Source organism: Monodelphis domestica, chromosome 7 (genome assembly GCF_027887165.1).
Source record: "Monodelphis domestica isolate mMonDom1 chromosome 7, mMonDom1.pri, whole genome shotgun sequence".
In the NCBI taxonomy this organism is placed as follows: domain Eukaryota; kingdom Metazoa; phylum Chordata; class Mammalia; order Didelphimorphia; family Didelphidae; genus Monodelphis; species Monodelphis domestica.
In genome coordinates, this window is record NC_077233.1 from 145,183,608 (window position 1) to 145,200,547 (window position 16,940).

A 16,940-nucleotide genomic window follows, 5' to 3' on the forward strand; every position below is an offset into this window, starting at 1 on the left:
GGAAGTTCTATAAATGGTCCATTAGAGCCTCCGCTAACCCTCCAGTTTCCTCCCAGGGCAGACAAAATCCACCAGCTTGTCCATCAGGGGAAAGTTGTGTGTTAAACCGTCAGAGACCCACGTGCAGCACCGGACCGCTGGCTTGGGGAGTGCTGGGTAATTTTGCTTCCTCTGCCCTCCCACTTCAGCCAGAGGGGAAGGGACTCCCGATCACGTGGTGGAAGGGGTTGGACACGACCAAAACGGAGGCACGTGAGCACTCCCGCTCTGAAGGGCTGTGTTACTGGAGTACCCAAAGCGCCTGTCATTTCCAACACTACAGAATTCTCCCCTCTACAGCCCTGTTACGCTCCTCTGGCCAGACTGGCTCATTGACTGTTGGCCAAACCTTTTCCCATCAGCCTGCCCCGAAGGCTCTTGTGCCTTCTCTTTATAAGCCTTCATTTCCTTCAAAATGTGACCAGTAGTGAAGCCCGCGCCGCGCCCCCCCCTCCCGCCCGCTCTCACAACCACTGGCTACAAATGTTTCTTTAGGAGCGTGTTATCTCTTCAGTGACACTATAAAAGCCTCGGTGGCAGGGGCCGCCATGACTCCAATCCAGAACCCCCCAGATCCCTTCCTCCCCCTTTCCCCTCTCCGCACACTCCAGGCATCCGGAACAATCTTGGGCTCAAAGCTTTATTATGGAAGCCTCCGCGGCATCCGGCGACCCCGGTGTCCTTTGTTCCCCTCCGCTCCTGTTATTCGCCACTCGGATCCCCGAGAGCCCAACTCAGAACCCCAAGAAGTGGAGAAGCAAGCAGGTGTGCAGAGGGGCTCTTCGGGCCTGAGAGAGGGAGGAGCAGCTTGGTCAGAAGGAAGTCAAGGGCCAGAGTGCTTTAACTGAAAAAACCTGAAGATTCTTCCAGACCTCTGGGATGCGACTGCGGAGACAGACAAGACCGGCTACAGTTCATCCTTGTGGTCTTTGCTGTCGTTGGCTCCAGCCTCCTGGAGAGAAAAAAGTGTCAGTCAACTAGCATTTAATAATTTGCTAGCACCTAGGATGAGCTGGGCCCTGTTCTAGGCCTTGGGGATTCAATGGGCCCAAAAAGCAGGCTCTGCTCTCAAAGAGCTCGCAGTCTAATGAAGGAAACAACATTCAAACAACTATGTAAAAGGAAGATGTAGATGGGATAAATATATAATGGTCTAGGATGCAGTTAGATGGCTCAATGGATTGAAAGCCAGACCCAGAGATGGGAGGTCCTGGGTTCAAGTCTAGTCTCAACTACTTCCTAGCTGTCTGACCCTGAGCAAGTCATCATTGCCTAGCCCTTCGTGCTCTTCTCCCTTGGTATCAATATACAATATTGATTCTAAAATGGAAGGTAAGGGTTTACTATATAGATATATATGTATATGTCTATAAAGCAGATATAGAATATACATAGAGTAATATAAAATATGTAGACTATAAAGAATAATATAGAATAAAAGAAGACATGCAGAAAGAGATCGATAGATGGATGAATGAATGGATTGAAGGATAGATAGAGAGACAGACAGACAGACAGATAGACATAGATAGATGGAAAGATAGATTGACAGAAAGACAGATGGATGGATAGATAGATAGACATAGATGGGTAGATAGATAGACAGATAGACATAGATAGATGGAAGGATAGATAGATGATAGGTAGATTGACAGACAGAAAGACAGATAGACATAGATGGGTAGATAGATGGAAGGATAGATAGATGAAAGGATAGACAGACAGAAAGACAAACAGATAGATAGACATAGATGGAAGGATAGATAGATACTGGGGAAGGTTCCTTATAGAATGTGGGAATTTAAGTGAGACTGGAAGGGACCTTAAAGATTATCTAATCCAAACCCCCTTCCCAGTTCTATAGATAAAGAAATTGAGAGCCAAAGATGAGAAAAGGCTTAGCCAAGGTCACATAGGTAGTAAATTGCAGAGCTGGAAATCACACCCAAATATTCAGTCTCAAAATCCAGTGGTTTTTTTTTTTCAGTTAGAGTGCCGTTTCCAAGGTCTTATTCCTAAGGGTTTCCCCTCTTTGGGGATCCCCACCACCACCAAAGCATAGAATGAATGTCTAAGGATCTTAGAAATCATCGAGTTCAGTCTGTCTTATTTTACAGTTGGAGAAAACTGAGGGCCAAATGAGAGGGAAATGACTTGACTAAGATCATACACTTTGCCCCAGACAACTTGGGAATAGGAATGAAGAGGAACAGCAGGAGGATACTGGAAGAGACCACCCACCGGAAGGGGGACCTCGGGTTCCTTTGGCTCTGGTTCTGGCAGGACACCCCCGTTGTCTAAGAATTTGGAGAAGGTTTCCAAGTCCCTGGAACTTTTATACTCGATCACCTGCCAAGGAGAAGAATAAGCTGGATGTTTGAGGAGGCCCCCTGAGCCCTCTCCCTCTCCACTCACAGCAGGAGTGGGGAGAGCAGAGCCCCCCAGAGACTTGCCCGGCTGTCTTCTCGCCTCTGCCACCATCCCAGGACCCCAATTTGATTGTGTTCCAAGTAAAAGAACCCTCGTTCTGGTTCTAGACAGCCCTTTCCACCAGTCCTGATCATTCAGTATTTTAAGGTTTCCAGAGTACTTTCCAGGGCAGGAGTTGTTGGCAGGGAGAGGAGGGCTTGGAGCACTCCCAGTGGGGCCGGGCACGTGCCGTGTCCAACTCTTGGAGCGCCATCGCTGCCCTCCCACCACCACCACCCCACCCCACCCACCCCAGCCCCGCCCCCACCCCGCTCACATCCTTATCGGGCTCAGACTTGTAAAGTGACTTGCCAGGTTCCTACATGAATCCCAGATCTCGGTACTTTCCACCTGCTAGGGATACTTCAGCTCCTCTGAGCTCTTCTCAACAGAACCAGGATGGGGTGGTTGATGGGGGGAAGACTGGCTTCTCTCTAACTTCCTCAATCCCAGCTTAATCCAACCAAGCTTTTATAAAGCACCTATTGTGTGCCGGGAAACCCCGGCTCTCCCCAGAGCCTCACCTTACGGTCGGGTCCGGCTGGGAAATATTTAAGGGTGGGGAAGCCCCGGATGGCGAAGGCCTCCAGCTCATTGGCTGTGGAGTCAAGCTCTGCAATGACGATGTCCTCCCGGTCTTTATACTTCTCGGCCAGGTCCTCCCAGGTCTGGGCCATCTCCTTGCAGTGCGTACACCAGGGCGCATCTACGGTGGGGAAGGTGGTTAGGAGCTGAGAGGACTTGCCGCCCAAGCTGCTGCCCCTCACAGACCTGCCACCCGAACCCCCGAGGGAGGACCCAATTACCCAGAGCCCTCTGCGAGGCCAGGAGTCCCCCGGCTCGCCCCTCCCTCGGGGATACTCACAGAACTTCACGAACACGTTCTTGGAAGCGTCAAAGGCAACCTCTTCAAAGTTCTTCCCTACAAGAACCTTGACAGGTTTCTGGTCCCAGTCTGCCGGGATCTCCTGACTCCGCAGATGCGGCTGTGGGGAAGAGACAGGAAAGGCACTGGGTAGGCACCGGCTGGCCCTGGCCCGGCCACTGCCTTCCTGCAGACAGGGACAGTCATAGGGAAAAGAACCCGCCTAGTGCTTCTATTTACTGCCCGGGGCGTTGTGGGGGGTGTCGGGTCGGAGAAGCCCGGGGTTGGGGCCCCTCTGACTTCAACGCATCCTCCTGATGATAGCGCTTGAGGTGGGGGCTTGTTGGGCTCCCGTTTCTGAGGCTAGAGCGGCCCGGTCCGGCCTCTGCAGATGTTCCTCAGACATTCCAGGAAGGACAATGGGACATCTGAGGAATGAGGAGCTTAGTGAGGGGCGGACCTTGACTTTGCCGCTCAGGACGTCTCGGCAGAAGGCGGAGACAGAGGCAGCCGTGATCTCCCCTCCAGCGCCCGGCACGTACTTCTTGGTGGTCTCAACATTGATAAGGCGAAGCGTGGGGGCATCGGTGGCATTCATGCCGAAGTACTGCAGAACGTGGTCATTCTCTCCGGCCACATCCACCACGACGAACAAGATCTGGGGGACAGACCCGGCCAAGCCTGAGAACTGGGAGAGACCAGCCCTGTCAGCCCAGGAACCCGGGGTCGGTCCGTCCCTCCCTTACGTACTTCTCCCCTGAAGGCCGGGGCAGCCTCCTGGAAACCTTTCAGAAGCTCCCGGTGTGGGCTAAGTGTCTGGTTGATGAAGAGCAGGAGGTGGTTGAGGATCCTGGCCTCAAAGATCTTGGAGGAGGTCTTGAAGGGAGGAGAAGAGAGATTGGTCAGGAGCCATAATGCATGGCCCAACCGTCCCCACCAACAGTGTTTCCTCCCCCAGGATCTCTCCCCCATATCTCTGGCTCACCCACAGTGTCACCCTACAGAATCTTCATTGTCTCCCACACCCTATTTGTATGCAGTTTGTCTCAGACCCCTCCCCACAGCTCTCAGTTTGATTTAAGCTCCTTGAGATCAGGGATGCTTTGGTTTTCTTTGTGTCCCAAGCTCCTAGACCAATGTCTGCTACATAATAAGGACTCGATACTTGGGGATTGTCGGTTTAGAAGGATTCTTAGTGGTTTCCACTCGATGCTCCTAAGCCACCATCTTGGCTCTGCCTCCTCCTTGGCCCTTAATATGTGTTTATCAAATGAATGAATGAAAGGATGGATGGATGGATGGATGGATGGATGGATGGATGGATGGATGCCCTTCTTTCACCCAAATGGTTTGAGCATAAGGGATTGGGTTGACAGAATCACTTTCCTCCACACTAACCCCCTCCCCACCCCCACTAATTCTCGTGACAAGAAGAGTCAGGGCATTACCTGACTGTTGAATTCTGTGACCAAGTGCATGCTATGTACAACGAGGAAATGGGTGAGATCTGCTTGGTCCAATCCCAGCTCCTCATCCACTGGAAAATCTGCACGCCCCTCATCAAACTGACACAGCCAGGCCGGGGCCGGAAAGGAACAGGGAAGAGAAAGAGACCAGGACCAGGACGGCCTGAGATCAGAGGGGGAGTTCCGGCCTCCAATCTCCTAATGATATCTGAGGTCTCCTCCCTGACCTGTCCTCCCATATTGCCTTTCCTTCCTTTTTTACCTTCTTGAAGAGGACCACAGTGTCCCTGCTCAGGTCATATTTCTGAAAGAGCTCTGGTCGGTCAGTGAGGCCAAAGGTCAAATCAACAGCATCCTCTGCAATGGCCAAAAACCCAGCCACGTCTTCATCCTGGAGGTCCTGTGTCCATGCTTAAATGTGAATCCAGGGGCAACCCAGCACTCTCCCTGACACCTCCCATACACCTCAATTATTCTATAGTTCATAGAATATAGAATGTCAGAATTAGAAGGAACTATAAAATGTCAGAGTTGGCAGGGGCCTTGGAAATCATCTGTTCCAAATTCCTTCAGTTTACAGATAAAATAAATAAGGGTTAAAGATAAAATACAAATAAAATAAAATAAAATTACAGATAAAATTATCTGTATCCCCAGGATGGAGAGTGGGAATGAGGAAGAGGGTGATGGTGGGGTCCATCGTCAATCTCCTGCTTTTTTTTTTTTAACTCTTACCTTCTGACTTAGTAACAGTTCTAAGACAGAAGAGCAGCAAGGCTCAGCAACTGGGCTTAAGTGATTTGTCCAGGGTCACACAGCTAGACAGTATCTGAGATTTTTTTTTTTAAACCCTTACCTTCCATCTTGGAATCAATACTATTTATTGGTTACAATACAGAAGAGCAGTAAGGGCTAGGCACTGGGGGTTAAGTGACTTGCCCAGAGTCACACAACTGGGAAGTGTCTGAGGCCAGATTTGAACCCAGGACCTCCTGTCTCTAGGCCTGGCTCTCAATCCACTGGGCCACCCAGCTGCCCCCCCATCTGACATCATTTTTGAAGCCAAGTCCTTCCAACTCCAGGCCTAGCACTCTATCCATTGTGCTACTGAGCTGCCCCCAAACTCACCTTGAAGAACCCAACAATAACAATGTCTTGGGAATCAATGAATTGTGCAGCTTCAGCCTCAGTCTCCAGGCGAGTGGCACTGGGACCTAAACGTCGCTTTAGCCAACGAACGATGCCCTCAGCCTCCCGTGGGCCTGTGATGCAACCCCAAATTACCAAATTCAGAATTAGAAGGGACATTCGCATCATCTCATCTAACACATTCCTGAATTAGAAGGCTCTGTACAACATGCCTAGCAAATCATCCTCCAAACTGTGTGTGAAGACCTCAAGTGAAGGGATCCCCCCACCTCCCCACGCGGACCATTCCACCTTTGGCCATTCTTCCTAATATCAAGCCAATGTTGGCCTTTCTACAATTCCTGCTCAACTCTCCTGCTTCTGCCCTGCAGACTAATCCCTCTGCCACACGAGCTCCCTTCAAATATCTGAAGGCATCTACCATGTCATTTCCCCTCATCTCCTAGGAGGAGCCTTTACTTCTCCAGGATAAATATTCCCCTTTCCTCCAACTGACTCCCATATGGCATGACCTCAAAGTCTTTGGCCAACTCGATCCTTCTCTGGCCTCTCCCCAGGTTCCCAGAGTCCTTCCTAAAATGTGCCCAGGGCGATGCAGTCTGACCAGGGCAAAAGACAGTAGACAGTGGACAGCGGACAGAGGACCTCACCTCTTTGGGGCTCGGTGCTCTATTTCTTGGAATTCAGACTAATATTTGCCTTTTCAGATGCCTTTTACGTACCCGGCTCAGGTGGCTTTTTAGGCTACCATATTATACTCTGGTCACTGTAGTTCACAGTACACCAAAATCCCAAGTATTTTTCAGGTAAACTGTTATCTGCCCAAATTTCCCTCCTCCCTCATCTTATACTCATGAAATTGATTTCTTGAACTCAAGCATAAGATCCTATATTTATCCATATTAGATTTCATCCCAATGTCCTCATCCATCAAAAACCATCCCTCTCAATTTTATGTCATCTGCAAATTTAATCAGTATGCCATCTTCAGCCTTATTTTTTGTACATTTTGATCCCTTTTGTCTTTATTATCAATACTTTTATCAATATAATTGATTTAAAAAAATAAATAGGGGCAGCTGGGTAGCTCAGTGGATTGAGAGCCAGGCCTAGAGATGGGAGGTCCTAGGTTCAAATCTGGCCTCAGACACTTCCCAGCTCTGTGACCCTGGGCAAGTCACTTGACCCCCATTGCCTAGTCCTTACCACTCTTCTGCCTTGGAGCCAATACACAGTATTGACTCCAAGACGAAAGGTAAGGGTTTTTTATTTAAAATAATAATAATAATAAAGAAAAAAGAAATAGTATTAAAAATTTTTTTAAAATTTAAAAATACAGGGGCAGCTGGGTGGCTCAGTAGATTGAGAGCCAGGCCTACAGAAGGGAAGTCTTAGGTTCAAATCTGGCCTCAGACACTTCCTAACTGTATGACCCTAGGCAAGTCATTTAACCATTATTGCCTAGCCTGCTGTTCTGCCTTGGAACCAAAACTAAAACAGGAGGTGAGGGTATTTTTTCTTTTAAATGGTATTAAAATAAATACTACAAAGAGAGATCCCAGGGCACTCCTCTTTCCAAGTTGATTTTGAGCTTTGCCTTTTGAGACTAGATCTTCAATCAGTGCGGGATCTATCTGATTATACAATTTTCCAGCCTCCCCAGCTGTCTCATCTTCAGGAATAATAGCACGGAAAACTTAATCAGATTCTACCTTCTCCCCTTAGGGGTCAGGGCCCCAGCTTCCCATCAGCTCTTGGAGTAAAGCCAGGGGCGGCAGAATAAGAAGCCCGAGCTCCCTGCCTTCCCTCTCCTTCCCCCAATGCCACCTGGGTCTGTCTCTCTCCTGGGAAGGGTTCAGGTTACCAGACAAGGCAAGAATCAACAGAGCCAGAATGAGTCAGGATTCCTGGTTTTTCTGGCTCCCATATGGACTTTTTGGGGGTTTGGGGCAAGTCACTGAATGTTACAACCCGACTTAGAGAGGAGACCAGGAATAGAACTCATGCCTTCCGACTCACCCTTGGGGTCCCTCTTCCTACCCCATGCTGGCTGGATCTTGATTCAGTTGTTCACTGCCCCCATTTGAGAAACTTTGCTTACCCCCACCAAGGTCCCATGCCCACCTGTAAACTCCACAGGTTGGGATCTGTTCCCATCTTTGAAGAACTTGAGGGCAGGGTACCCAGTCACGCCAAACTCTTCTGCCAGCTCCTTCTCCGCTGGGCCATCCACCTTGGCCAGCTTCAGTTCTGAGGATTCATTCTTCAACAGGGACGCTGCCTTGGCATACTCAGGGGCCAGAGCCCTGCAGTGCCCACACCAGGGGGCATCTGGGTAGTGGGTGGAGAGCTCAATGAATGGAACCCCACTTCCTAGTCCCCACTTTTCCTTCCTCCACTATCTTTCTCTTGTCTCTCACTTGGAAATGTTCACTGGTACCTTTGTCTTTAGAGGGGTTATTCAGCCCAGCTACCAACTGCCTTTGGGCAGGTCAACACCTGAATTGTGCACCTGTGGCCGACAATCTTCTCCTGGGAGTCAGCCTCTGTGTCTTGCCCTCATCTGGGGCTGGCCATCTTTTGTGAGTGGAGCTAAAGGGTCTCTCTATAATCTGATGCATCAGCTAGTGGGAACCAGAGTTAGAAGGGATGGTAGTAAAACCCTGGTCCAAATCCTGCCTTTTACAGAGGAGAAAACGGGCCCCCAGGTGAGAGAGGAGTCCCTTATTCTAGGACCTCCCCCCCCCCCAGGAAGGAAGTAACTGATCCAGGCTTTGAACCTTGGTCCTTCTGAAGCCCCTAGCCATCTCCTCTACACACTGAAGGATCCATAGAGGGAAAAGGAGCATGATGGAGTGTATGTGTGTGAGGCAGGTGTGGGTGTTGGGGCCTTCACCTGAATGGCCCTTTCTCTTCCTATTCCTGATAGAGTCCCCCAGAGCTTCCTGGGGACTCACCTAGGTGACTAGGCTCCGGGATTCCTCACAGAGGTGTATTTCCTGGGCTCCCTCTCCCATGCTAGGCTCCTTTCGTGGGAAAGGGTCTCTTGCTGCCACATTGGGAGCTGGAGGGATGCCAGGCTTGTGGAACTTAGGAGACTGAGACCCAGGATCAATATCCAGCCGGCTCAGTGCCATTGAATCACGTGGGTGGTGGTAATGGTGATGGTGGTGGTGGTGTGTGTGTGTGCCTAAAGGTCAGAGGGTCTGTGCCCTCTGTCTGTGACTCTGGGAGCTCACGATTTCTTTGCTATACGTGCTTAATGTTTCTCCATTTGTTTTCTGGATTTCTCAGCCTCATCTGCAAAGAAAATAACTAAGGAGCCCTTTGGAGTGTAAAGACTTGAGACAGACCTGAACTCGACAGGAGGAAGATGGAGCTGTCTCCCAGCCCTTTAATGGTTAAACTCTGCAGTGGGAAAAGGCCCAGCTGGGCCCAGGAGCTGGGGGGAGGGGAGCCCTCCCAGCTGCTCCCCAGAGCAGGAATTACTCGGGGCAGGAGCTGGAAAAGGGCAGAGAGGTCAAAAGGCCCCAGAATGAGTGTCTGAGAAGGAGGAGACCTTAGTCATTAGGGTCCAAAGGCTTCATTTTCCAGAGAAGGAAAGAGAAATCCAGGGTGGGCAGTGGGGGGGGGGGGGGGTCAGAGTGCTTTATTCAAGGTTTCTCAGGAATTCAGTAGCTGGGTGAGGACATGAGTTTAAAGCTGAAAAATCCCAGCATCTCATAATTGGATAGATCTCAAGTCGTGGGCAAATCCTCCCAGGGGAGGAAGCTCTTCTGTGGCAGATTTCTGCCTCTGCCCCAACTCCTCTCCTCTACCCCTCTGCCCTGGGTGAGACCTTACCCCTGGGAACTACTAAATGAAACCCCCTCACCTCCCTGCACTGGATCCAGGAGACCCCCAATCCCCTACACTACTAATCAAGACCCCCAAACCCCTGCACTGAAGGAGATCCCAAGGCCTGCCAAACGCCTCCTTGGATCTCCCTTCTCTCTCCCTGGGCCTCAACTTCCCATTTGCCTCCTCCAATCTCAGTCAGGAGTAGGGGGAGGGGGTCTCTGTAGGGGGGGCAGCCCTTCCCCCCATTCCCTGCACTCACAGAACTCTACCAGCAGGTAGCGGTGTTCTTGGAGAGCCCGACCAAAGTTGTGTTGGGTGAGGACCAAGATGTCGTCCTCCTCCAGAAGTTCATCAGAGGGGGGTCCTGGAGTGGCCTCTTCTGGAGCCTCGACTCCCTCCTCCCCCGCCCCCTCCCCATTTAGGGTCCAGGCCCACACCGTAAGCACAAAGAACAGGAGTGAGTAGCGTCTCATTGCTGGAAGCAAGTGGCAGCTGGTGTCTGTGCCCTGGGAAGGGCAGATAACAAGGGGGGAGACCAAGGACCTGCTGCCACGTGGCAGCTCCTGAGCCTCAGGACCAGGTGCGGCCTACAAAGATAAGGCACAGCTTAGGGGAATTGGCTGGGGCCGAGGCCAGACCAGGACTAAAGAGGGCCGGGCAGGGGGGCGCGTCAGCCAGGCTCTGAACAGCCCGGAGTAAAGAGGCGGGATCCCTCGATCCCTCCATCCCTCGGCTGGGTGCGGAAGGAGCCGCCATCCTCCTAGAACCCTCCAGCCCCAGCCCCGACTCTGAGGGGCAGGAAGACCGTCTCCGGGTCCTCTCTAGGTCTGGGTCCTGCGAAGCTCCCCCCGGCCGGGGAGGAGCGCTCGGGGACTCCTCAAGAGAGACATCGGAGCCCAGAGACAGAAAACGCGGACGTTTAATGGGAACAGTCGAGAACACAGATGGCGGGAAGCGGGGGAGGAGCGGCGGGATGGAGGGAGGGCGAGGGACACAAGGCAACTCTGATGAGCTTTGGTTACACACACAAGCCCCGGGCGGTGGCAGGGATGGCTGAAGGCTTAGACCTCCCCGCCTGCTCCCCTCCACTCCATCCCCGCCTGTCCCTGGAAGCCTCCTCCAGGAATATGGCTGCTGGACCCTGAGTGGGGGGGCCGGGGGAGGGGATACCAAGAGACGGGCTTTTCTATAACCTGGTGCAGACACGAAAGGGTGAGGGAGAGTGGCAGAACCGGCCCTTCCTACCGAGGAAGAGTGGTCGGGTGCTTTGGAATCCCTATTGGGGTACGGGAATTGTGCTAGGTCCCCCGAAAGGAGACCTCCAAGGAGAAGGCTGGGGTTGGGCATGGGGGCAGCTGGGGAGAGGAAACGGAAGCCAGCCCCTTCCTGGGCTGAGCGGGATGCTGGGGGGCCAGAGGAAGACCCCAAAAGGAGAGGGGAAAGGGAGAGGAACCCGCACCTAGTGCTCCAATCCTGGGCTCTCAGCCCCCCAGCAAGGTCCCTGACAGCCTGGCCCGAGGGGGACCTCAGAGCCCGTGGAGGCGGAGGCAGGTGCGGGTGGGTCAGGGGTCAGAGGGCAGCTTGGGGGTGGGGGTCAGTCCTTCCAGTCCTTCTTTATGTTGAGGTCCCATTCCCAGGACAGATGGTCTGTTTTGTCATCATCCGTGAAGAAAGACTTGATGCGGTATGTGCCTCGAACCAGCAGACCCTTGGGGGCTTCCTCCATGGGCGTCAGAAACTCATACTCCTCTGTCCTTGGCCCATAACTCCCCACCATGTACATGGCCTTGTCCACTGTGGGGAAGCGGGCGTCAGGCACACCCGGGGCTCACCCCCCCTTCAGTCCAAGGGCCCCCCAAGCATGGGGCTCCCTCCTGAGGCCAGGGACGGTACTTTGTCCTTCCCGAGCCCAGAAGAGGGCTCTGCCCCGGGGCAGGTCTAAGGGAAGTGAGGATGGGGGTGCCGATGCCTGAATCCCGAGACCCCCCAACCCCGATTCCTGTGTCCCAGCCTCACCTCGTAGCCCTTTACGGTAGGTGACGTGCAGATACTTCAAGCCACAGACAATCTCCTTGTTGACCTGCAGGCCAGTGAGAGTGGACCGAGTCAAAGAAAAGGGGTCTCGGCTCGGGTCTGTGGAGCCAGGGCTGGACTCAAGTTGGGGTTCTCACTGGGGGGCACAGACAGGAGTCCAGCCCAAGCCACATGGGGAGTCTGGAACCAAAGGAGGGGGGTTTCTGGGCATTCCCCAGACTAAGGACATGCCTGGAAACCAAGGAGCATCCCCGCCGGCCCAAGTTTGGGCTCAAGAGGAAAGGACTCGGGGCAATGAGGGATCCTTTCTGCAGAGGCTACAACCAGGGCTGAGATCTAAGTCTTGCCTTAAAGGAAATCTTCACTTTGTAGTCCACACCTTCCTTCAACACAAACACCTGGTTCTTGAGCGATTCCAGGTCCCCTGGAGAGGCGAGAGAGACAAGACTGGGAGTCAGGCTGCCCCTTCCTGGGAAGCCCTTAGGGGTTTCCATAGTGGCAGGACTGGGAAGAGAGACCCTCCCAGCCCCGCACGACAGGTGGGATACAGAGGAAAGAGGGAGTTCGGGGTCTGTGGGTCTCAATTTCCTAGACACCCCAGAAACTCCCTGGAAGACAAGACACGGTCTCTTTCCCTCCTGGCTCTCTCCCTAACACCCAAACAGAAAATGTGAGGAAAAGATCACCTGTCAAGTCCATGGTGATGGGTCCAGGTGCCTGTTCACACACCAGAGTCAGCCGGGTCACCTGCACATTGGGAAGGCTGGGATCTGGGATACAGAGAGAGCGAAGGGAGTTAGGAACAGGGATTCTCCCGGAGGGGAGAGTCCCGTCACCAGTCTTCTGGCTGTTCCTGAACTCTCCCTCTCATCCAGAATAGCCTCGTCCCTCCTCCTCTGGTCATTCGCATCTTCAGAGCCCCCTGGAGGTCTCCCCACTCCAGGAAACCTTCCTTGGGTCTCCTAATTCTCAGCCACTCTCCCTCTTCCAGACCCCTTCGGCTCCCTCAGTTTCCTGCTCCCGATATCTTTCTCTGTAAGGCTCCGACCCCCCCAGATGAGAAGTTCCCTGGAAGACTTGTGCCCAACACGAAAGAAGGGGGTGTCCGTTGTGAACTCAGGAGGGTGATGAGGGGGGAGTCGGGTGACTCGATTTTTATTTTTGAGGTGAGAAAAATCCTGTCTGAACGAGGCGTCCTTTTCATTTTCCCTGGATGGCAGAAGGGAGCTCACTACCTAATTATTGCACTAAGAAGGGCAAAGCGCCATTCCCAGCCATGCCTTCAATAGGATTCTGGGAATGAAAAAATGGACCACCAGTCTAGATGCAGTAAATCTAAGTAGGTGAATTCCAAAATTGGCTTTTCAAGGGAGGCTGCCATTCTCACTGGGGACCATCAGGTAGCCCAACGGGCCAACTCTTCAATCATGATAGCTGGGCCTAGAAAAACTAAACTAGACATAATATCAAGGGAAGTTTGGGACTAGGAAGATTTCTTTTATCTGAATGTCTAATTGCCTTTCTTTTAATTCATTTCCATCCAAATCAGCAAACATTTGTTAAGTATGGACAGTGTGCCAAGATCAGTGTGGGGGCAGGGAAGGGTGAAGATAAAAAAAAACGAACCTATCCCTGCCCTCAAGGAACTTACATTCTACTGGATGTATCATTTCTACTTAGATGTATCATTTCGGAATTTATATTTTTTCTTCTCCCGGTCAATATTTTTAGTCTAGATCTGAGATCAAACGCTCCACCCAATAGCATTATAGTCCAAATTAAAATGCAATTGAGAAGTATTTAATAAAAATACAACAGAACAGAGATATTCACATGGGGCTTTCTAAACTGAGTGGGATATAATTTGTGTCTTTCTCATAAGAAGTGTTTCACCCAATATTTTCGAGAACCTAGATAGAAGTTAGCATTTTTTCTTCCTTTTAGAACACCTCTTCTCTAAAAACAAAGCCTTGACCTTTCCACTTCAAATTTCAAAAGCCTTGAGGGGTGGAGTAGTTAACTCATTTATCTTTTAAAAATTTATATAGAGTTTACATATATATAATTGAAAATCTGTTACTCTAAAAAAAAGAACTACATATCCCAAGAGCCCACTGACTTCCTGTCATTCCATACTTCCTGTAGACAGAGGATAAAGGGAGTGGGCCTTGAGGCTCTTCCTCTCTGATGTAGAATAACCAGTGATGGTGGTAAGGCGGGTGTTTGAACTGGCTAACCAGCCATGGGCACGTGGTTTTTATTTTGTATCCTCTTTATTCCTTGATTTCTAATGATCATTTAATAAACCTCCTAAACTATAATATTTTTATTATTAGAGATTTAATTTTTACAGTATTTATATAGAATTTTTAAAAACCCTTACCTTCTGTCTTAGAATCAATACTGTGTGTTGGTTCCAAAGCAGAAGAGTGGTAAGGGCTGGGCAATGGGGGTCAAGTGACTTGCCCAGGGTCACACAGCTGGGAAGTGTCTGAGGCCAGATTTGAACCCAGGACCTCCCGTCTCTAGGCCTGGCTCTCCAACCACTGAGCCCCCCCAACTGCCTCTGAGATTCCTGTTATGACTGGGCATGGAACAAAGGAAGGGAGGTGGGGAGTGGGAAATTTCTATGATTAGAAGACCCTATAAATTGGATCTTTGAACTCAATATTTGGACATTCTTCAAGCATCCAAAGCAGGGAGTGTCCCTTTCGTGAAAGAATAAACGGCTATTTTATATTCTGGCCCCTGGACACTAGGGAGACGGATTCTTCTCCATCACCCACCACCTCCCATGTAGATCCTCATAAGGATCTAGCTACGTACTTGGTCCAGGGAGCAGAGCCCTGCCTGCACGGGGAGGCAGCTCAGCAGAGGTGGGACAGAGCTCAGGGGTTGGGGGAAGAGTTCACAGAAGGGGACCCCCGAGACCCCGGGGACCATCCAGCCCAAGTTGTACCTGAACAGGAATTCCCTCAATGAATGCCCCACCAAAGTGGTCAGCCAGACTTTGTTGGTACACGTCTACTGATGGAGAACTCACTACTTCACCAAATGCCTTATTCCTCTTTGGAAGAGTTCTAATGGTTGGGAATTGTTTTCTTTATACACAACGAAGATCCCCTTTCTGTGGCTTCTCCCCACTGCCCTCAGCTCTATCTTCCAGGGCCAGAGAACCAGTCTGATCTCTCTCTTCCAAGGGTATTTATAAAAATAATAGCTAGTGGGGCAGCTAGGTGGCTCGGTGAATAGAGGGCCCAAACCTGGAGACAGGACAACCTGGGTTCAAATCTGGATTCAGATATGTCCCAGCTGACCCTGGGCATGTCACTTCACCTCAATTTCCTAGCCCTTACCTCTGTTCTGCCTTGGAACTGATACTTAGGATAGATTCTAAGATAGAAGGTAAGGGTTCTTAAAATAACTATTTGGTCCTCATCACCCTGGAAAGTAGGTGTTATTATTTTCTCCATTTTACATTTGAGGAAACTGAGGAAGACATCAGTTAAGTGATTTGCCCTAGGTCACACAGGTAGGGTCTGAGGCTGGATTTGAACTTGGGTCTTTTTGCCACGAGGTCCAACATGGTGCCATTTTGCTTCCTCCAATTCCTTCCATAAACTATTTCTTCTTTATGCTAAATAATCTCTCCCTCTGACCACCACCACAAGCCCCCAAGGAGCCCAGGGCAAGTTAAGGAGCTGCCAGATCCTAATACCCGGGACTCATTACCTGCCTGTGTAATTAGAATTTTGTATCCCAGGACTCCATTTCCCAGAATCCCACTTTCGTCCTCATGTTATGGCCTTACATCATGGAGATAAAGTTTCTGTAACCCCGGCTCTCTTCTCCAGGTAAGGGTGGAGAAAACTTCTCTTTACTCAGAACTTTTACTTTTGTTCTTTTTATTTCCTCTACTTCAAGTGACTATTGATAAATCGTGTGAAACAGAATACTTGGAGTTATTGGATATTCATTTTAATCTTACAGGCCTCTAGCTTGAGTGGTATCTGACCTGGGCTTGGCCATTGGCTAGTGTGTTCCGTGGGAATGGAGGTGGGTCTGGACCTGGTGCCTGTTCCTTTGAGCTATTTGTGTGTGGAGTAGAGCATACAGAGCCAGTACACTGGGTACTTCCTGCGTAGCCTCCGAGCAATCACTCTGTGCCTGCCTCCCGAGTTATAAAATGGTTATTAAAACCAGATGCTCTTGAAGATTCTTCCTGCTTCCAATTCCTAGGATTCTCTATGTATGTTGAGGGATGGGAGGAAGACAGGCCATGGAGAAGCCCTTCTCTATGAAGGGAGAGGGCAGGGAGAGACCGAGAACTTGTATTTTTTGGTGACTGGGCCAGGAGAGGTTGCCAGGTGCCCCATCTCCAAAATCTATCCAGCTATCTTATTTTCCAAGCTGTCTCTTGTGGAATCTGCTGGTCCATTATCTGGTGTTCTAGACACCTTTGTCCCTCTCCCCTTGCCATCTTTGGTGTCCCTGGTGTTTCTGGTCCCTCAGGCTGGTGTGCCCACCTCAGTCCCAGTGCCCTGACCCTCTGATCCCTCAGGCTGGTGTGCCCACCTCAGCCCCAGTGCCCCAACCCTCTGATCCCTCAGGCTGGTGTGCCCACCTCAGCCCCTGTGCCCTGACCCTCTGATCCCTCAGGCTGGTGTGCCCACCTCAGTCCCAGTGCCCTGACCCTCTGATCCCTCAGGCTGGTGTGCCCACCTCAGTCCCAGTGCCCTGACCCTCTGATCCCTCAGGCTGGTGTGCCCACCTCAGTCCCAGTGCCCTGACCCTCTGATCCCTCAGGCTGGTGTGCCCACCTCAGTCCCAGTGCCCTGACCCTCTGGTCCCTCAGGCTGGTGTGCCCATCTCAGTCCCAGTGCCCTGACCCTCTGATCCCTCAGGCTGGTGTGCCCACCTCAGCCCCTGTGCCCTGACCCTCTGATCCCTCAGGCTGGTGTGCCCACCTCAGCCCCAGTGCCCTGACCTTCTGATCCCTCAGGCTGGTGTGCCCACCTCAGTCCCAGTGCCCTGACCCTCTGATCCCTCAGGCTGGTGTGCCCACCTCAGCCCCAGTG

The 16,940-nt window shown here is 51.3% G+C and overlaps 2 protein-coding genes across 3 annotated transcripts in view; both read right to left on the minus strand.

Annotated features, from left to right (window-relative positions):
- Positions 1–527: 527 nt before the first annotated feature.
- Positions 528–10,414, minus strand: PDIA2 (protein disulfide isomerase family A member 2). The gene is made up of 11 exons (XM_007499190.3): positions 10,088–10,414; positions 8,113–8,319; positions 5,968–6,101; positions 5,102–5,239; positions 4,822–4,938; positions 4,124–4,249; positions 3,834–4,031; positions 3,374–3,494; positions 3,033–3,214; positions 2,281–2,388; positions 528–991 (listed from the first exon to the last, which is right to left on the minus strand). The coding sequence occupies exons 1-11, from the start codon at positions 10,299–10,301 to the stop codon at positions 947–949; spliced, it is 1,590 nt and encodes a 529-aa protein (XP_007499252.2). The 5' UTR covers positions 10,302–10,414; the 3' UTR covers positions 528–946.
- A 315-nt stretch (positions 10,415–10,729) lies between these two features.
- Positions 10,730–16,940, minus strand: part of ARHGDIG (Rho GDP dissociation inhibitor gamma) — a 30,292-nt gene continuing 24,081 nt past the window's right edge. For both annotated transcript variants that reach the window (XM_007499188.3, XM_001372395.5), the window contains exons 3-6: positions 12,549–12,632; positions 12,210–12,286; positions 11,845–11,908; positions 10,730–11,622 (exon numbers count right to left, since the gene is read on the minus strand). In XM_007499188.3, the coding sequence (XP_007499250.1) occupies positions 11,423–11,622; positions 11,845–11,908; positions 12,210–12,286; positions 12,549–12,632 (425 nt within the window). In that variant the 3' untranslated portion in view covers positions 10,730–11,422. The remainder of the gene's footprint in view (positions 11,623–11,844; positions 11,909–12,209; positions 12,287–12,548; positions 12,633–16,940) is intronic.

Bases quoted from the DNA above. Each gene is read 5' to 3' on its own strand.
- PDIA2 (XM_007499190.3), bottom strand. From the start codon at position 10,301: ATGAGACGCTACTCACTCCTGTTCTTTGTGCTTACGGTGTGGGCCTGG. The intron at 3,495-3,833 runs GTCCGCCCCTCA...TCTTCCCCACAG, and splicing joins TCCTGAGCGGCAAAGTCAAG to CCGCATCTGCGGAGTCAGGA. The intron at 3,215-3,373 runs GTGAGTATCCCC...TCCCCACCGTAG, and splicing joins GAACGTGTTCGTGAAGTTCT to ATGCGCCCTGGTGTACGCAC.